This window comes from Cnephaeus nilssonii, assembly GCF_951640355.1.
Source record: "Cnephaeus nilssonii genome assembly, chromosome: 7".
Classification (NCBI taxonomy): Eukaryota; Metazoa; Chordata; class Mammalia; order Chiroptera; family Vespertilionidae; genus Cnephaeus; species Cnephaeus nilssonii.
In genome coordinates this window covers 33,443,785-33,465,133 of record NC_137078.1, presented here as the reverse complement: position 1 = coordinate 33,465,133, position 21,349 = coordinate 33,443,785, and the positions used below count along the sequence as shown (strand labels likewise).

The window sequence follows — 21,349 nt, the reverse complement described above, 5'->3', positions numbered from 1 at the left end:
GGAAATAATTTAATATTGCTATTTGCCTTTTCTCTATAATAGAAGTGTCAGAGATGAAAGAAAATTAGTAAAATGTATATGAAAACCTTTCTCCTGTCAGAGTCTGGGGCACACCACAGGACCCAGAGTCAAGTCTCCGCCCACCCACATGCACCTCAAAATCGCATGAGACCCAGACCCAGCCGCCCCCCCCCCCATTGGGCTAGATCCAGACCTGGCCAGTCCCACCCTTGTCAAGCCCTGGCGTAGCCTCAGGTCCCCTGGCCCAGCGCCAGGATGGGGGGCATGGCCTGAGGTCCCCCAGCCCAGACCGGGCGGGGGCATGCCTTGAGGTCCTCTGTCAAGCCCTGCCAGGTGGGGGACATGGCCTGAGATCCCCTGTCAAGCCCCGCTGGGTGGGGGGCATGGCCTGAGGTCCCCCGTCAAGCCCCGCCAGGCGGGGGGGCACAGCCTCAGGTCCCCTGGCCCAGCACCGGGAGAGGGGCGCAGCCTCAGGTCCCCTGTCACGCCCCGCTGGGCAGGGGCACGGCCCGAGTTCCCCCGACCCAGCACTGGGGGTGCACCTTGAGGTCCCCCATCAAGCCCCACTGGGTGGGGGGCACGGCCTGAGGTCCCCTGTCAAGCCCAGCCAGGCAGGGGTGCGCAGCCTCAGGTCCCCTGGCCTGGTACTGGGGTGGGGAGTGCGGCCTGAGGTCCCCTGTCAAGCCCCGCCAGGCAGGGGGTGTGGTCTGAGGTCCCCCAGCCTGGTGCCGGGTGGGGGGGCATGGCCTGAAGTCCCCTGTCAAGCCCCACTTGGTGGGGGGCATAGCCTGAGGTTCCCCGGCCTGGTGCTGGGGCGGGGGGAGCAGCCTGAGGTCCCCTAGCCCAGCACCAGGACAAGAAGCGCACCTTGAGGTCCCCCGTCAAGCCCAGCTGGGAGGGGGGCGTGGCCTCAGGTCCCCTGGCCTGGCACTGGAGCGGGGTGTGCAGCCTGAGGTCCCCTGCCTGATGCCAGGGAAGGGGGTGTGGCCTGAGGTTCCCTGTCAAGCCCTGCCGGGTGGGGGGCACAGCTTGAGGTCCCCTGTCAAGCTCCATGGGGGCAAGGGAGGGCATAGCCTCAGGTCCCTGCTGATTGCTCTTTAAGGCTCCTTATGGGAACTTGGCCTCAGCGGTGGGTGCAGCCATCTTTGTGATGGAGTGATGGTCAATTTGCATATTACTCTTTTATTAGATAGGATAGAGTGGAGTGTTTGTCATATTTATTAAGTCTAATAATTTGTCATTTGATTCTCTTGGATTTTCTAGGTAGCTAATGATATTATCAGCAAAAAAAGAAAATTTTGTCTTTTCTTTCATATATTTATGCTTATTATATTTTCATATTTGCTTTTTTGCACCTGTCAGGAAAAAAATCACTGAATATAGTGGTGATAACAGTCATTCTTATCCAGTCTCTAAACTATATGATAATGCTTTTAGTATCTGACCATGAAATAGGATATAATGGTAAACTGTATATATATATAATTTGATGGAAGCATTCTTTTATTTCTTACCAAAACTCCTAGATGGCAAATGATAAATATGCCTTTTCTCTATCTCTAATTAAATATTCATTTCTCTTAATTCTCGTTTAAACTAACAGAATTCCTAATGTTGAAATATTTTTGTATACTGGCATAATTTCTTTAATAACCTTTAAAAATATTCTTTATTTATAGAGAGGCAGAAGATAAATTAGAGCAGAGTCAGAAAATGGTGATTGAAAAGGAACAGAGTTTGCAGAAGTTCCAAGAGGAATGTATAAAGTTGAAGGTGGATTTACTTGAACAAAGTAAACAAGGAAAGAGGTATGTGTTTTTAAAGCAAGTAATTTCTTTTTTTGTAAGGGGAAAAAAAATATTACCTATTTAAAATTCTAGCTAAGCTTTGAAGTGAAAAATTTTCAGAAATTTGTCAGTAAAATAACTTAAATTTTTTGGTCCATTTTTATTTTCATTTTCCATTAAAATTTTCATGTGTGAATTTTATGTTATTAGCATTCTTGATTGGGATTAATTCCTAAGGGCCTGATAATGATGATCAATGTAATGAAATTTACTTATTTCTGAAATTAAGTTGCATGACTTACATAAAATTCATGAGAACGTGTCTTTGGGTCTTCCTTAAGGAATACGTGAGTACTATAAAAATATCTATTTTATTTAAACCATGTTTTAAAATAAAGTTTTGTAGGTAGCCTTGACCCGGGAACCATTAACTTTGAATGTCAATTAACTTTTAAACTAATATTTAAAATTTTTAGTTTAAATCAATGAGATTTTACAATATAATAATGTAATTATGACAACTTTTACATAAAGTGAAATCATAATCTATATTTTTATCTTTTACATTAAAAATATTTTTAAAATTTGTACTATAATGTAAATAACATTACAAAGAAAGAATATTTTGAAAATTTCTCACAAGTAGATTAAATATTTGTTTGCATTTTTATTTAAACCTCTCGAAACCTAGCAGCATTTGGCTAGTCTAGTTTCAGTTATAATATATATTTGGTTGTCAGTATTACTTAGTGGTAATGTTTAGGTTTTGGAGTTAAATAGCCAGATTTTACCTCTCAGTGGCTTTGTTACCTTGGGAAAATTATCTCTCCTTCTTGAATCTAAGTTTGCTCATCTTAAATTGAGATGATATTGTCTTGATATAAGGATTAAATGAAAAAAGAAATGTTAGGTGCCTCTTAAATAATAAACACTAACAAATGTACCTATCGTGAGTGTAACCTGTATGGTTAAAGCCCGCCAGGCATGGCTCAGTAGTTGAGTGTCGACCTATGAGCCAAGAGGTCACAATTCGATTCCGGTCAGGGCACATGCCCGGGTTGTGGGCTCAATCCCCTGGCTTGATCCCCAGTAGGGGGCATGAAGGAGGCAGCCAATGACTGATTCTCATTAATTGATGTTTCTATCTATCTCTGTCTCTCCCTTCCTCTCTGAAATCAATAAAAATATATTTAAAAAAATAATTAATAAACTATATGGTTAAATATTCTGAAATTCAGACTTATTCAGAAAAGCTTTTTGCATATGGTTATTATAATGAGGTAATATTATGAAAACTAGCTTTCTAATATAGCTAAGAAAAAGTACAAAGGAAGAGCAACTAGTTCTCTCTGTAAAACTTATTATGATTCTTAGGGTCAGGTATTGACTTTGCTTTCACAAGGTGAATAAGTGGGGATGGCCACAGTTTGGACAGCATGTGCAAAGGCATCTATCTACTAGTCTATATATATAAAACCCTAATATGCAAATAGACCGAACAGCAAAACAACCGAACAACTGGTCGCTATGATGTGCACTGACTACCAGGGGGTGCGCGCGGAACATGGTGGGCATTAGCAGCAGGCGGCAGAGCATGGAACATGGTGGGCGTTGGCCGCAGCGGGATGGTGGAGCAGGTGAGCGGGGGCACCAGACCATGGTGGGGCGCTCGTCACTGTCATCGGGGCAAGCCTCTGGTGGTCACTGAAAATTCTTTGCTCCTGTGCACCACGGTCCAGCCGGGCGCTCGCACCTGCTGCTGACACCAGCCCCACTTGCACCTGCTGCTGCTGCTGGAGCTGCCGCTCACACCCACTGCTAGAACCTGGCGCCTGTCCCAATCACTCGGCACTGTCAGCAGGTGCGAGGGGAGCTGCCGGCCCCGATCGCCCCTCAGGGCTTCTCCACCTCCTCCTGCTCCTGGGGGGCGATCAGGGCCAACAGCCACCTCTCGCACCCACTGCCGCCAATAGCCCCACTAGCAGCCGCTGCCAGCGCCCGAGCCACCGCTCGCACCCACTGCCAGTGCTGGCCCCACTCGCATCCACAGCCGGCGGCAGCACTGGAGCAGTCACTCGCACCTGCTGCTGGCACCTGGTGCCGGTCGAGATTGCTTGGTGCTGTCAGTGGGTGCGAGCGGTGGCTGCTGGCCCCAGTTGCCCCTGAGGGCTTCTCCACCTCCCCCTGCTCCTGAGGGGCAATTGGGGCAGCAGCATCCGCTCACACCCACTAACAGTGCAGGCCCCGCTCGCACCTGCTGCTGGCGCCAGCCGCAGTTGCTCCACACATTCAGTGCATAGGAGCAGTGGTGGTGGGAGCGGGGCTGCCGGCAGACAGAGGACCGGGGGCCATGGAGGGAGGGGCCCGATAGGGGTGTGGAGGATGGGCTAAGACCTGCCCCTGTGCCCACTGCAGCCTTGTGACCCACAATTCCTTTCAAAGTGCACGAATTCGTGCACTGGGCCCCTAGTCCTATATAATAAAAGAGGGATATGCTAATTAGCCCAGATATGCTAATTAGTCACAACCAGTCAGGTGCTTAATAGTCATGACCGGTCAGGCGCAGCCTGGGAGCAGCCCCTGGCAGAAGTGGCCACTGGTGGGGACACCACCCAGCCTTGAGGCTGCCCGGCCAGGGGTCGTGAGCAGGCAAGCCTCACCGCCTGGCCTGGGAGCGGCCCCCGGTAAAAGTGGCCACCGGCAGTAGCGCGCGCGCGGTGCTGCCCAGCCTGGAGGCCACCCCAGCCGGGGGTTGCAAACAGGCACGCTGCACCACCTGGCCTAGGAACAGCCCCCGGCGGAAGTGGCCACTGGCGGGGGCGCGAGCAGGCACGCTGTGCCTGGCCCGGAGGCCGCCCGGCTGAAAGAGTCAGTGGAGACTTTGGTTACATTCATAGTTAAAATCATTATGCTCTGTGAGAGCTGACATCCTCAAACACTCAGGACCCTCAATCGTACAAATTAATAGGAAACAATTGCATAATGCTTTGACCTAATTGTACACACTTTAGTATCGTTTACAAATTATTCTACATCCTTCAAGTAAATTCAGCAGCTGACTGAGGAGAGCTGGTGCTGAGAAGCATGCAGCCTTGGCTCTGCTATCTTGAGTTTGTGGTTTCCAAGGAAACAGCCAGAAGGGATGATAAACCCTCTGCAAACAGCTCAGCCGGCACCTATCTAAGTGGCAGCAAGCAGAGGCTTGGTTTAAATTGAGCCTTTCCAGCCGTGAATGACGCCAGCCCTCCCTGGATCAGGCAGGTTCCTGTGAAGTGAAGTCTCCACGCAATACAACAGGAGCCCCAGTTTCATCCCTGGTGATCTCATGCGTGTTCGCTTGGGGCAGCGGAGAAGGAAGGGAAAAGGCATCACGCGGGGCAGCTCTGGTGAGCAAGCAGAAGGAAACCATGTCTGGCAGACACTCCCCTGCCACCCCCTTCAACATGTAAGAATGTTGGAGACAGGGTGTAAGCTGACATGGTCCTTGCACCTGAAGGGGCTAGCAAGGCTGGCTCCCTACCCACACAATTTTCCCAGACTTGTTTGGATGGCGGTTATCAGTAGAATGAGAGCAACCCTTTCATGGCTTGCCAAGAAGTCTGTAACTATTTACTGAGAATCTGCCTGATTTACTGTACCGAGAATTTGTCCTTCTACTCTGTCTCTCCCTTAGAGATTAAGAGGAACAAAGAGTACATTCCTCTTCACAGACCTCCTATTCAGTGTTTTGTGTGTAAAAGGCATTACAGAGTTAATAAACACGCTACAGTCCCCTGCCCTCCCTCCAAACCTGACCTCTCGGAGTGCAGAGCCTGACCCCGCCCCCAGCAGATTTGCATATCCCAGACCCTCCGGTACTTCCAGGCACTGGGCATTCCCACGTCTTCCCTGCCTCCCAGCCACTGGCCCTCACTGTTTCCTGCCCCAGAAACACTCTGTCCTCCCCAACTTTCGGTCTTTATAGCCTAAATGCATGGTGGGTTTAGTTGCTTCTCCACGGATTTTATTTGATAAGAACCCAGCAAAGTTGCTTAGCAACTGAGCTGCTCAGACTTCATCAGGGACAATGAATGACACACCTTACTTGGCTTTGATAGCAAAGCAATCTTATTCTTTTACTTTTTAAAAATAGGTTTTTATTGATTTCAGAGAGGAAGGGAGAGGGAGAGAGAGAGAAACATCAATGATGAGAGAGAATCATTGATTGGCTGCCTCTTGCACGCGCCCTACTGGGGATTGAGCCCGCAACCCAGGCATGTGCCCTTGACCAGAATCGAGGCTGAAGCTCTAGCCACTGAGCCAAACCAGCTAGTGCAAGCAATCCTATTCTTAAAGACTTGATTTTTGTCATAAACATGTGGATTTGAATCATATTAAACCAATATACATTTTTTAACGAAATGTCTCCTCATTTCTACTAATGCAATTCTACCTTAAAACTTATGTTGTATAATCTATACTAATAAAAGGGTAATATGCTATTAGACCGGACATCTTCCAGACATCCATCTGGATGTTTGTCCGCACAAAGCCATTTGGTGGGGACCGAGGCAGTGGTGATTAGGGGCAACCAGGCCATCAGGGGAGGGCAGTTAGGGGCAGTCAGGCCGGCAGGCAGTGCGTACCTGCTTCCCACCCACTTTATCCAAATGGACAGGTTAGGGGGTTAAGGGGAGGAGGAGGCAGTTAGGAGCCAGCGGTCCCGGATTGCGAGAGGGATGTCCGGCAGTCAAACATCCCCCGAAGGGTCCTGGATTAGAGAGGGTGCAGGCCAGGTTGAGGGACACCACTTTCCCGTGCACGAATTTTGTGCACCAGGTCTTTAGTCCTATCTAATAAAAGGGCAGTATTCAAATTAACTGTCACTCTGCCACAAAGATGGCGGCACCCATAGCGGCCGGGGTGCTGGACGCTGGTGGCGTTGCCCTGGCGATCACCCCCAGCGTCCCGTGCGCCCCAGTCCGCGGAGGGAGGGAGGGCGGGCTGACGGGCCTCTGGCCAGAGGCTGGCTGGGGCACGGGTCGTTGGCATCCTTGCAGTCCAGGCTGAGGGACCCTCCCCCCCGTTCACGAATTTCGTGCACCGGGCCTCTAGTCCTATCTAATAAAAGAGTAATATGCAAATTGACCATCACTCCAATACACAAATGGCTGCCCCCATGTGGTCAAAGATCCTGCCCCCATGTGGACATAAGATGGCCCCCACAAGATGGCCAGCAGGGGAGGGCAGTTGGGAGGGACCAGGCCTGCAAGGGAGGGCAGTTGGGGGCAATGAAGCCTGCAGGGGAAGGCAGTTAGGGGTGACCAGGCCTGCAGGGGAGGGCAGTTAGGGGTAAACAGGCTGGCAGGGGAGCAGTTAGGCATCAATCAGGCTGGCAGGGGACTGGTTAGGGGGTGATCAGGCTGGCAGGCAGAAGCAGTTAGGGGCAATCAGGAAGGCAGGCAGGTGAGCAGTTGGGAACTAGCAGTCCTAGATTGTGAGAGGGGTCCCAGATTGGAGAGGGTGCAGGCTGGGCTGAGGGACACTACCCCCCACCGCCCCCCCCCCCGTGCACGAATTTTGTGCACCGGGCCTCTAGTATGTGTGTGTGTGTGTATGTGTGTGTGTGTATATATATATATATATATATATGTATATATATATATATATATATATATATATATATATATATATATATATATATAAATAAATAAATAAATATAAAAGGCTAATATGCAAAGTGTCCCCTCAGGAGTTCAACCGGGAGAATGGGAGTTCGATTGCTCACTATGACTTGTGCTGACCACCAGGGGGCGGCACGGAACATGATGGGTGACCAGCGGTGGCAGAGGGGCACTGAGTGAGTGAGGGAAGAAGGAGGTGGGGAGGTGGGGGAACTGCGCTGTGGCAGTGCATGGGCAGTGAGGGAAGGAGGAGATGGGGAGGTGGGGAGGCAGCGAACCTGATCGGCCAGGCCTAGGGAACCCTACCTGTGTATGAATTTTGTGTACCAGGCCTCTAATAGAAATATAAAAGAACATCATTGCTGAAGAACACTGAGGAATTTTATGTGCTTATAAATATAAATGGGTAGGTGTAATAGGAAATGAGGCAAGAAAAACAGGTTTGGTTCAGACTGTAAATGACTGTGTGTTATGCCAAAGGATTTGTATTTTAACCTGGAAAGCATAAATAGGCAATTGAGATTTTTAGGTAGAGATGTGACATGAAGACTCCTGGAGCTTTTTGAAGTGTTAGAATAAATATTGGCATTGTGAAATTGAAAGATTTAAACTTCTGCAAATATATTTTTTGGGGTACAGAAGATTCTTTATAATGGATTAAAAAGCCAGTATAAAGGTAGAGATTGTTTAGCTTTGTGCTGTTTATAAAAGACATACCTAAAACATACGAACACAGAAAAGTTTAAAGCAGAGAGATGGAAAGAAATATCTCAGGCGAATAGTCACTAAAACAAAGTAGATATAGCTATATTAAAATCACACAGAATAGATTTAAATGCAACAAGCATTGTTAGAGTTAAAAATAATTCATATAATAACGTTTATGTTTAAGTAACACTAAAGGAAAAAGCTATATTCTAAACTTACATGTATCTAATAATTTAGTCCAAGTATATATAAAGAAAATAAAATTTCAAGTAGAAGTGAATAAATCTTATACAGGGAACATTTTTATACATTTACTATGAATTATTAGATTAAACAACAAAAGAAATAAGTTGAAGAATTGAATGATAATAATCTTGATCTAATGATGTTTATCTAGAACCCTATACCCAGCAATTTGAGAAATGATATTCTTTCAAGCAATTCTAGAACATTTATAATCTGTTACCTACCTCACTATGCCAGAAAACATGAGTTTCAATAAACACCAAAAGATTGATGTCACACATATCACCTTCTCAGACCACAGTACAGTTAAGTTGGAATATAATCTCCCAAGTCATGTATGTTTGGAAATTTAAAACAAGCCTTCTTCCTCATAGACCATTGAGGAACTTATGATAAAAATTAGAAAAGTTTTCGATTGTTTGGAGGCTTAAATAAGTTATTATTTTTATTATTCTCTACTGGTTCTCTTAAGTGTAGGTGAGGGTGTGGCACAACAGAAACTCATACACATTTCTGTTTGGGAATGTAAATTGGTACAGCTGCTGTACTAACCACTCCCCTGCCAAAAAGATTTAATAAACACCCTGGCTGGTATGGCTACATGGTTAGAGCATCAGCCCCCACACAGAAGGGTCTTGGGTTTGATTCCTAGTCAAGGGCACGTACCTGGGTTGGAGGTTTGATCCTCAGCCCTGTTTGGAGCGCATGCGGGAAACAACCAATCCATGTGTGTCTCCAACATTGATGTTTCTTTCTCTCTCTCTCTCCCTCCCCTCCCTTCCTCCCTCCCTTCCACTTTCTCTAAATATTCTCCTGTGAAAATTAAAAAAAAAAAAAGATTGAATAAAGTTGAACGTTCACCTATATAGTACCTTCAGTTTTGAAATAACTTTTGGAAAAAATCTAGCAATTTTGCTCCTAGTTATTTATCTTAAAGAAATTCTCACACATAATGCCAAGAAGCTATGCATTGTGATGTTCACTGCAATGTTGTTTGTATTAGCTGATAAAAAACCTCAATGTCTATCACTGTGAAATGAGTAAATAAATTACAGTATTTTTATACATGGAATATTATGTAATAGTTTTTTAAAATGAATTGTAGTCATATAGGTGAATATAGTTAGGTCTTGAATGATAATGAACAAAAGCAATTTGCAGTAGGACACAGACAATGTGATGCCATTTGTATAAAGTATAAAAACATGAAAAAAGACTGATATTTTATCAAATGTAAGATTACACAGATTTTAAGGTATACCATTTTTTAATAATCACTAAGAATAAATATCACCATGAAACTGAGATACCATCAATTGTAAAATACATGTCAATCTTAGAGAAGTTAAAAATGTGAAAACAATCTGCCTCTTAGAATGGATGAATCATAAGGTACTATTTGTGGGCTTAGGTTAACATATGAATATACAAAATGTTTTTTTAATGTTACATCTTAGTGCTTTTATTTATTTATTTTTATTAAATTTATTGTGGTGACATTTGTCAGCATGAACATATAGGTTTCAGGTGTGGGTTTCTATGTTATAGGATCTGTATATTGCACCGTGTGCCCACCACCCAAAGTCAAATCTTCTCCTGCCACCATATATTAGGACCCCTTTCTGCCCCCACCCTCTTCCAAAATGTTTTGTAATTTTAAAAAAAAACAGTGATTCTAGGGTTACCTTTGTGGAAGAAGTCAGGGGAAAGGGATTTTGAAAAGACTCACAGGGACAGGACTTCAACTCTGTAATGTCTTTGCTTAAAATAAAAAAGTCTGCCCTGGCCTGCATGGCTCAGTTGATTGGAGTGTCATCCCATACACCAAATGGTGGTAAGTTCAATTCCTGGTCAGGGTAGGTTGTGGGTCCGATCCTATCAGGTGAGTGCAGGAAGCAACTGACTAATGTTTCTCTCTCTCTCTCTCTCTCTCTCTCTCTCTCTCTCTCTCTCTCTCTCCCTCCCCCCACCCCCCTTGCTGGCTTGGCTCAGTGGATAGACCCGTTGGCCTGCAGACCAAAGGGTCCCGGATTTATTTCCAGTCAAGGGAACATACCTTGGTTGCAGGCTCTTACCTGGCCCAGGCCCCTGGTCGGGGCTCATGCAGGAGGCAACCAATCGATATGTTTTTCTCACATCGATGTTTCTCTCTGTCTTCCCCTCTCTCTTCCACTCTCCCTAAAAATCAATGGGAAAGTATCCTCAGGTGAGGAGTAACAAAAATAAAATCAAATCAGTAAAAGCATGTTCTCAGGTAAGGATTAAAAATAAATAAATAAGCAACTAAGTCTCTATGAAGCAAAAATAGCAGATTTAAGATTCATTAAGTGTGGGTTGTGAGTACATGCATATACAATATATATCCAGACAGTTCTGTGTGGCTGAAATATGACTTTTTAAAAAAATTGGTGGTATAGAGGAGTAGATATCTATAAAGTGGATAACTAACTTTGCCTTGAAAAGGATGACAGAGGAAAAGCACAATATCTATGGGGGGTTTTGTTTTGTTTTAAGTGAGAAACACAGGTATCCTTTGCTCTCTGAATTCTAGCTTTGCAAATTAAGGAATAGAATGTATTTTCTTTCTTTTTTTTTTTTTTTAAATTTCTTTATTGATTAAGGTGTCACATATTTGTCCTCATCCCCCCATTCCCATCCCACACCCCTCCCCTTGGATGCCCCAACCCTCTGTTGAACTTAAGCATTGGTTAGGCTCATATGCATGCACACAAGACCTTTGGTTGATCTCTCCCCCCTCCCCCCACCCTCCCCTATCCTCCCTCTGAGGCCCGATAGTCCGATCGATGCCTCCTTGTTTCTGGTTCTGTTCTTGTTCATCAGTCTATGTTGTTCATCATTTCCCCTAGATGAGCGAAATCATGTGTCACTATAGATATACTTATAAGAATTGAATGTGCGACGAGCAATAATAGTTATGCTGACAGGCAAATGAATCAGTCTGTAGTGAGTTTCTTTCTGGACCAACAGTTCTTTTGAGACCCAATATCAATGTCCACCGGTTCCCTATGAGTACATGTCGGCACTGACCCCTCAGCTCTGGATGGTGGACAAATGGTGGTAATGCAGGTCCGACTCCCTCTGGTTTGGTCTCGGCTGGACCCAGGGGCACTGCTTCACCCGGATCCAGGGGCCCACGGCCTCACCTGGACCCGGGGCCAGGCTCACCCGGATCCAGGGGCCCGCGGCCTCGCCCGGACCCGGGGCCCAGGGCTCACCCGGCTCCAGGGGCCCGCGGCCTCGCCCGGACCCGGGGCCCAGGGCTCACCCGGCTCCAGGGGCCCGCGGCCTCGCCCGGACCCGGGGCCCAGGGCTCACCCGGCTCCAGGGGCCCGCGGCCTCGCCCGGACCCGGGGCCCAGGGCTCACCCGGCTCCAGTGGCCCGCGGCCTCGCCCGGACCCGGGGCCCAGGGCTCACCCGGCTCCAGGGGCCCGCGGCCCACCCGGCTCCAGGGGCCCGCGGCCTCGCCCGGACCCGGGGCCCAGGGCTCACCCGGCTCCAGGGGCCCGCGGCCTCGCCCGGACCCGGGGCCCAGGGCTCACCCGGATCCAGGGGCCCGCGGCCTCGCCCGGACCCGGGGCCCAGGGCTCACCCGGATCCAGGGGCGCACGGCCTCGCCCAGACCCAGGATTCAGCCTCACCCGGACCCAGGGGCGCACGGCCTCGCCCAGACCCAGGATTCAGCCTCACCCGGACCCAGGGGCGCATGGCCTCGCCCGGACCCAGGGGCACGTGGCCTCACCCGGACCCGGGGCCCAGCCTCACCCAGACCCAGGGGCACGCGGCTTCACCCGGATCCAGGACCCAGCGGGGTTTCGTCTTCTTGATCCCATTTCCTGTTGGTCAATTCCATCTCAGTAATTCCTTCGGCCATTTTCTCAGAGCTCCAGGGCAGCCGCCGCAGAACTCGTTGGGCGGCGGGCTCGGCGAAGCTCCGGTGTGCCCGGTGCGCGGCAGCGGGCTGGTCCGGGGTGGCTGCGTCGGCCCTTGGGTCTGCAGCGGTGGCCAGTCACCGAGCGTGCGCACCTGGCCGCTTCCGGGGCGTTGAGATTCTTGAAGGACTCGGAGGTCAGCAAGCGCGGAGTCTCCCACCCCATGACTCCCAGGGGCTCGTCTGTCCGTGCTCGGCAGCAAGTGGGGCCTTCCCCTCAGCCGGAGACCGCTGGGGGAACTGCGCCGAGCACGTTCCAGGCCGCCACTGTGTCGTCTGAGCCGTAGTTCTTAAAGTGTGATCTTTGGGTCGCCGGCATCAGCATCATCCCGAGTACCCCTCTCTTTTATTCTAGTTGTAGAGCGTCTGCTCAGTCAGCCCTCCGGTGGTTCTGGATGGTGTCTGCTCCGCTCTCCCGTCGTAGACTCAAAATTGTTGTGGTGGGCAGCAATCAGGCTTCCGCCCTATGCCTCCGTCTTGGTCTTCCTTTGTATAGTTAAGTCTTGATTGTTGTTGGTGGCGCTGGGAGGAATTGTCCTCCAGGCCAATTGGCCGTGCAGATCCTCTGTGTCTATAAAGGAAGAGTTGCTGTGTAGGAGACAGATTTATGGGCCGGGTCTTGGTGCAGCAAGGCTTTGGCGCTCATTGATTCTGCCTCTGGAATGTGTCCTTTATGCGAGTGGTTGAAATCTGGTGTCATCTCACACCGACCACTAGATGCCCTCGTTTCTGGGTCTCCAATGGTGTGTAGGTCAGCTACTACCTGAGACCACTCAGCAGGACTTACGGCAAAAACTGCAGTTTCCTCCTCCTGTCTGAGCGTCCCTAGAGCAGTCCGCCTAGAACCGCAGTTTATCTGGTCAAGCTGCCATAGGGCAGGCCACCCACATGCAAAAGCCATTGCTTGGAGCCCAGGTGTGCCTGCAAGACGTGCGGGGCGGGTCTGCAAAACGAGCGGGGCGGGTCCCAGGGCGGGGCGGGTCTCAGGGCGGGGCGGGGCCTCAGGGCGCCACCAGGCCATGGCGAGGCGAACCGCACTGGCTGTAAGTCTGCTTTTTCTGTTTTCCACGTTTCCAAGCCCCCTCATTCCGCACTCCAGCGCAGCAAACACTGATTGCTGGGCGTACCTCCACAAGGAAGTCACTCCCACTCTCCGACAGGAAGGCCGAGAGTCCAGCCTCTTCCCGCAGGCGTCTGGGGAGCTAATCTCCCCTAGGGTTGGAACAAAAGCCACAAGTCCCTTCCCCCGACCCACGCGCCTCCGCACCTCAGCTTCTCCAGAGTTCGCTCTTTCCTCTTCTCTCTTAGCTGTAAATCCACCATTCAGCCAGCTCTCCTGTGGTTCTGGGTGGCAGACGCTCTGTGCGCGGCGAAGTTCCTTTGTTTAACTTTGAAATTGCTGTGCGCGAAGTTCCTTTGTTTGACTTCGCTGCCTTCTTAGTTCTCCTCTCTCAAAATGGCTAGAGGACTTGAGTGTAAGACAGGAAGTCTTAAGAATCCTCTAAGTCGGTGTTGGCGGTCTCCGGGGCCCCGAGGATCTCAGTGGGGAGCTGGGCCAGGTCGGTGACGCGGGTGGGCCCGTCTCGCAGAAAGATGGTCTCTTCCTTCACCGAGAGCCGCTGCGCCGAGTCCGCGGTCGCCGCCACAGCAGCTGCCGCGGCGCCCACGAGCTCATGGCCCCGGCTGCGGTGCTGGCTGAGAGGAGCCGCCGCCCGGTCTGGGGAGACGCGAGCAGGAGTCGCCGCGCTCACCAGTCCATCTTTTAGTTGTTTTTCCAAAACTGCCATGCGAGGCAGCAGATCAGCCGTTCACCTCCGCCGCCATCTTGGCTTAATCCTTAGAATGTATTTTCTTAGATTTTCAGATAAACCTATTATTGTTTAAACACTTTCTATTTTTTTTATCTGAAACTTTGAAACCAAATAGACATCTCCAGTATTCACAGTTGCTATTCAGACTTAAGAACCACATATTTAGGAAATAAGGGATACTTTCACTTGAGTTTGCAAGCCAATAGAGAAGAGGTTAACATACAGAAGACAGAGTAAGTTCCTCAAAGGAAAGAGCTAAGATCTAGAGTATTGATAAAGGAAATCACGTTGAAGAAGAGTCACTATACTTCCCTTACACTGGAAACAATGTGATGAGAATGGGTTTAAATATAGAAAAGTTTTGTGTGGGGTTTTTTTATATTTTACTTATTGGTTTTAGAGATAGTAACAGAGAGAGAAACATGAGTTTGTTCTTATTTACACATTCATTGGTTGATTCTTATGTGTTCTCGGACCGGGGATCGAACCCACAACCTTGGCGTATTGGGACAATGCTCTAACCAACTGAGCTACTTGGTCAGGGCTAGGAAAGTTTTAGATGTGGATAGTAAATTGACCAAGTTCCAGCCCAATAGTCTCAATTCAGTGTGAGAAGTATGATGAAAGGTCAGGGTCAGCTAAGAGGTGAGGCAGCATGGTTGGGCTTACGACAGTGCTTGGTAGTGATTGGATTTTGTTGTTCAGATTTTTATATCTGTATCAATAAAAGTTACTGTCTCTTGAAGTACCTTTTTGAAAATTTACCTGATCTTTGTGAAGGTCACAGGATTTACCGAATATTTTTAATATACTAGGCAGTGAAATGACAATTTATCATACAGCCTCAGGCTACTTCTCTTGTCTATCTTCTGGATTGAGGGAATAATATTGCCAACACATAAGAATGTATGTATGATTTAAAGTATGTTTATAAACATTTTGTTATATCTTATTTTTTATATTGATATCTTATAGTAAGGAAATGATTAATCTTCATTTTTTATTTGCAGTTTAAGCTTAGTACTCTCTCTCTTTTTTTTTTAGTACAGAGAAATCTGTTTCTTTCTAATTATTCCTCAAAATTAAATATAGGTTACTTTGGAACTTAACTATTCAGTGCAGAGCATCCTTTGCTTTTATTAATTGTTTCTTTTTAAATTTTAGAGCTGAACGACAAAGGAATGAAGCTCTATATAATGCTGAAGAGCTGAGTAAAGCTTTCCAACATTATAAAGAAAAAGTGGCTGAAAAGCTGGAAAAGGTAAGAGACAGTTGTACAAAGTCAGTGTTTAGTATTACAGTCCATATTGTAAAAATAGAGACATAAATACAATAGATGTATTTACTAGAGGCCCGGTGCACGAATTTCGTGCACGGGGTGGGGGGAGGGCAGTCCCTCAGCCCAGCCTGCAACCTTTCCAATCTGGGACCCATCGAGGGATGTCCGACTGCCTGTTAGGGATCGGGCCTAAATGGGTAGTCGGACATCCCTCTCACAATCCAGGACTGCTGGCTCCCAACCGCTCGCCTGCCTGCCTGCCTGATTGCCCCTAACTGCTTCTGCCTGCCAGCCAGATCACCCCCTAACCACTCCCCTGCCAGCCTGATCGATGCCTAACTGCTCCCCTGCTGGCCCGATTGCCCCTAACTGCTCTCTTCTGCCGCTCCCCTGCTGGCCCGATTGCCCCTAACTGCTCTCCTCTGCCGGCCTGGTCACCCCTAACTGCCCTCCCCTGCTGGCCCGGTCACCCCTAACTGCCCTCCCTTGCCAGCCTGGTCGCCCCTAACTGCTCTCCCCTGGCGGCCTGGTCACCCCTAACTGCCCTCCCCTGCAGGCCTGGTCACCCCTACCTGCCCTCCCCTGCTGGCCTGGTTGACTCCAACTGCCCTCCCCTGCAGGTCTGGTACCCCCAACTGCCCTCTCCTGAAGGCCTGGTCACCTCTAACTGCCCTCCCCTGCGACCTGGTCACCACCCCCCACTGCCCTCCCCTGAAGGCCTGGTACCCCCCAACTGCCCTCCCCTGCAGGCCTCGTCACCCCCAACTGCCCTCCCCTGAATGCCTGGTCCCCCCCAACTGTCCTCCCCTGCATGCCTGATCGCCCCCAACTGCCCTCCCCTGCAGGCCTGATCACCCCCAACTGCCCTCCCTAGCAGTCCTGATCCCTCCCAACTGCCCTCCCCTGCAGGCCTGGTCACCTCTAACTGCCCTCCCCTGCTGGCCTGGTTACCACCCCTAACTGCCCTCCCCTGCTGGCCTGGTCACCTCTAACTGCCCTCCCCTGTAGGCCTGGTACCCCCAACTGCCCTCCCCTGCAGGCCTGGTCCCCCCCAACTGCCCTCCCCTGTAGGCCTTGTCCCTCCCAACTGCCCTCCCCTATAGGCCTGGTTTTCCCTAACTGCCCTCCTCTGCCGGCCTGGTCACCCCTAACTGTCCTCCCCTGCAGGCCTGGTCGCCCCTAACTACTCTCCATGCAGGCCTGGTTGCCCCCAACTGCCCTCCCCTGCAGGCCTTGTCCCCCCCAACTGCCCTACCCTGCATGCCTGGTCCTCCCCTAACTGCCCTCCCTTGCAGGCCTGGTCCCTCCCAACTGCCCTCCCCTGCCAGCCATATTTTGGCGGCCATTTTGTGTCCACAGGGGGGCGGCCATCTTGCGTGTTGGAGTGATGGTCTTTTTGCATATTACTCTTTTATTAGATAGGATGATTAAAGCAGGGAGTAATTTTTATCTCATTCATAATAAAATCTTTGAAATAAAGAATTTATAAATATTAGTCAAGGATGATGTTCCTTAACTAATTGATGGACAATTTTTTTATAATGAGCCGAAACTTTTTTATCGAAACAGAGAAAAGAGTGGAGACAAGAGAAGAAATAAAATATAGAGAAAGATGGAGTGAGCAGAAGTTGGAGCTATAGAAATAAAAGCAGGAAATTTATTCCCATCACCTCAGTGAAAATAAAGGCAGAGTAGATTATGTTGATCTCCCTGGATCTACCACCCTGAGAGGGACTCACTTCTGCCTCTCAAAGGGAAGATTCCTGAACAGATTCTTCATAGTAATATAATGGCTTTATTACATTTATTTGCTATCTTCAAGTAATACCACATGATAATAAAACCTGTTTGGAAGAAGGCCACCTATTAAATGTTCAATTGTTGAGCTCAGAAGAGAGGTCTGGTCAATTGATACTGATATGAGAGACTTCCATCTTGAGATAATTGAAGCAGGAAGTTAATGATTCTGATTAAAGAAAGGTAGAAGGGTAGAAAAAAGAAATATTATTATAAAAATTAAGAAATCAAAGTCCCATTTGATACTAAAATATTAAATGTGAATTAATTAGGTCACTGAAAGCCTTGGGAGGTCCCTGTGAGAATGAAATGTAATAGAAGTGATTTTAAATAAGGTAATCTGTAGGGGAAGATAGAAAGACTTACTAGTATAGGGTGGGTATCCTCGAGGAAAGGGAGGACTTTATGGAGGAGGGAGAGGCAAATATAAGAGATGATTTTTTATAACCCTCCTTAGGATTATCTATTTCAAACTGCTCAGCAGAGCCCTATAGTTATGTAAATGTAACAAAGGAAGTGAGGGAGACCTGCCCAGTCCACCACTCCCACTGTTCCATCCTGGGTACATAGCTTTTGTTTTAAATTTTGGACTGTGATTTCATTGGGAGTATTTTGTGGCTACAATTTCAAAAATTACTTCTCTGGAACATTTGCACTAAAGTTAGCTTTTAGTAACTTCATGCAGAATCCCTGCATGAGTTGTTTGACTTGTCCATGTGAGGCCAGAACACTCTTGCTATTGCCCCTCTGTCATAGGCTCTAAACCATTTCTGAACAGGTAGTTAGAATCCCATTCCCTGTCCAGGAAGTTCATTTTGCTCCCTTTACTATAAGGTTGGCGACTTAAATGGGTGGAATACTTATTCCACTCTCCTGATTATTTCAAAAGTCATTACTTTTTAGTTTAAAAAAACCTAAAACCTATGACAACATTAGTGTGCGCACTTAAAACAAATTATTGTTTTTAGGTTCAAGCTGAAGAAGAAATATTAGAGAAAAATCTAATTAACTGTGAAAAAGAAAATAAAAGGCTACAGGAAAAGTGTGGTCTATATAAAAGTGACGTCGAAATTCTAAAAGAGAAATTAAGGTACAGTATCCTGTTGTAGAAAAAGGATTTTTGTGGGGAAATGAAGAAATTGAAACATTTTGGAATAGAGTATTTTGTATATTTTAATTGTGGACTTAAATTATGTAGAAAGATAGGCTTCATCACAACTTGTTTTCTAGGTATAATGAAGTGAGGATTTTAAATGAATAAAATGTATGTTGATATGCTTGTAGATATAGAGTAATATGATCACAAGTTTTGCTTTGCAAATATTTAGAGAAAATTAACACACACTTAATGTTCTTATAGTGTGACCTCATTAGCTAGTTAGTACAATATGTATTCTTCAAATAATGAAGAATCACCTAGTCCAGCCTTCTCCCTTTAGAGACCTTAAAAATGTGAAAAAGGGAACTGATTAAATACAATAACAATTCTAAAGATTAGATTGTCATAATGTTTGACATGTATTTATAGGTATATGTATTTGAAAGTATTAATGCTTTGTAATCAGTTAATGGTTGATTAGACTTTACCTTGTGGAATTGTGGCTGATACTTCATGATTGTTCCTTATATGATCTAAAACTTTCTTAAAGCTGCAAAAAGTTGTGTCAGGATTTTGGAGTTAGATCTCCTGTTTCACATTTTTAAAAAGAAACAGAAATGCTTCTAAGATAATGGGGTTATATTGCCCTACTACTTACTCTGAGACACTGGGCAAGTTTCATAACTTTTTTGTGCCTCAATTTCCCCGAATATAAACTGGAAGTAATAATAGTGCTACCAGGTACATGTGAGTACCTGGCCTGCAGAAAGTAGGCACATGGCAAATGTGAGCAGATATTTTTATTTCAGAATTAAGCTTTAAAATATTTTATATGAGATTAAATATCATTATTAAAAATGAACATATTTTTATTTTTGTGCTTTTTTTCTTCATAGGCAGTTAAAAGAAGAAAATAACGATGGAAAAGAAAAAATAAGAATCATGGCAGTGAAAAATTCAGAAGTAATGGCACAACTATCTGAATCTAGACAAAGTATTTTGAAGCTAGAGAGTGAGTTAGAGGACAAAGATGAAATACTTCGAGAAAAATTTTCTCTAATAAATGAAAACAGAGAATTAAAGGTCCGTATTGCAACACAGAATGAACGACTGGATGTATGTCAGCAAGAAATAGAAAGTTCAAGAGTGGAACTGAGACATTTGGATAAAATTATGTCCCAATTGCCGGTAAGTATGTGTGAAAAGGAAAATTTTACTGAAGTGCTTTATAAGAAACCATCATTTTGTGGTTGGTTTATTAGCTTCTGTTTTTTTCTTAGATGTCTATACTTTCAGACATCAATTTCTTTTCTGTCTAATTTCTATTTTTTTTTTTTTTTACTTTCTATTTCAGCCTTTCTGTCTCTCAGATGTCATATATAAGAATGGCACAGAGTTTTTTAAAAACAGCTTTAAAAAATTTTTTTATTTAAATTCTTTATTGTTTAAAGTATTACATATGTCTCCTTCTTCCTCCATTGACCTCTCCCCAGCCATTCCCACCCCCAGCACATGCCCTCATCCCCCTACTGTCTGTGTCTATTGGTTTTGCTTATATGCATGCATACACGTCCTTGGTTGACCTCTTACCCTCCCTTCTTCCCCCCTGCCTTCCTTCTGAGGTTTGACAGTATGTTTGATGCTTCTGTGTCTCTGGATCTATTTTTGTTCATTATATTCCACAAATGAGTGAGATCATATGATATTTATCTTTCTCTGGCTGGCTTATTTCGCTTAGCATAATGCTCTCCAGGTCCATAAATGCTGTTGCAAATGGTAAGAGTTCTTTCTTTTTTACAGCAGTGTACTATTCCATTGTGTAGATGTACCACAGTTTTTTTAATCAACTCATATGCTGATGGGCACTTAGGCTACTTCCAAATCCTAGCTATTGTAAATTGTGCTGCTATGAACATAGGGTTGCGTATATCCTTTCTGATTGGTGTTTCTGATTTCATAGGATATATTCCTAGAAGTGGGGATTACTGGGTCAAATGGAAGTTCCATCCTTAATTTTTTGAGGAAAATCCATAGTTTTCCACAAAAAACAGCTTTCTTTAAGTGACATTTATATACCGCCAAATTTATCCATTTTTAGTGTATTGGTCAGTGATTTTTAGTAGATTTACAAGTTTTAGAACAGTCACCACAATCCAGTTTTCAGACATTTTTTTCATCTCCCAAAGATCCCTTGTGCCATTTATAATTAGTTTTTGTACCCACCCTTACTGCTAGGGAACCACTCATCTACTTTCTTTTTCATGCTGTTGAGCATCTTTACCATCATTACTTTGAACTCTGTTTCAGATAAATTTCTTATCTCTGCTTCATTTATCTCTTCTTCTGAAAAATTCTCTAGTTCTTTCATTTGGTGGTTGTTTCTTTGTCTCATTTTGGCTGTCTGTGTGGGTTTGTGACTATGTATTAGGTAGATCCTCTATACCAGCGGTCGCCAACCAGTGGTCCACGGATCACTGGTAGTCCATGAGATCCGGAAGGTTGGCGACCACTCCTCTACACCTCTCAACCTCTAGTGCAGGACAGTGTTAAAGGCTGTTTCTGACTAATTAGATCAGGCAAATACTCAAAGCCTCCAGAGATGGCCTCTGCTTATCAACTGATAGCATTCCTCTTGATTTGCTCCCCAGGCAATTGTCCTCAGGTAAGGTGAGAGTTTTTTTTTCAACAGGTGGAGCAGTTGCTTCTGCCTGGAGGCTAATTGTTATTTTTAATCTCTTAAGTGGTCTCAGGGCAAGGTGTTTTCCAATAGGATGTGTCAACTGTCTTCCCCCCAGGCAAGGCAGATGTCTACTTGGGAAAAATGTCCTGCATGAGGGAATGACTCAGCCCAGGAAACTTGGGGTGTCTGCCTTCTGAACTCTATCCCCCTCGTCTCCAGTTCTGACTTCTGCTCTCACAGCTCCAGTCCACTTCACCCCCTCTCTGCTGGAGCACAAGAGGGGTAGCTCCACAGGGAATTTTGTGCAT

The 21,349-nt window shown here is 46.4% G+C and overlaps 1 protein-coding gene across 6 annotated transcripts in view; it reads left to right on the top strand.

Moving 5' to 3' along the window:
- CCDC18 (coiled-coil domain containing 18) overlaps window positions 1-21,349 on the top strand; it is a 143,778-nt gene that overhangs the window by 20,358 nt on the left and 102,071 nt on the right. For all 6 annotated transcript variants that reach the window (XM_079776995.1, XM_079776993.1, XM_079776994.1 and 3 more), the window contains 4 exons: window positions 1,701-1,829; window positions 15,351-15,447; window positions 18,231-18,352; window positions 19,258-19,549. In XM_079776995.1, the coding sequence (XP_079633121.1) occupies window positions 1,701-1,829; window positions 15,351-15,447; window positions 18,231-18,352; window positions 19,258-19,549 (640 nt within the window). The remainder of the gene's footprint in view (window positions 1-1,700; window positions 1,830-15,350; window positions 15,448-18,230; window positions 18,353-19,257; window positions 19,550-21,349) is intronic.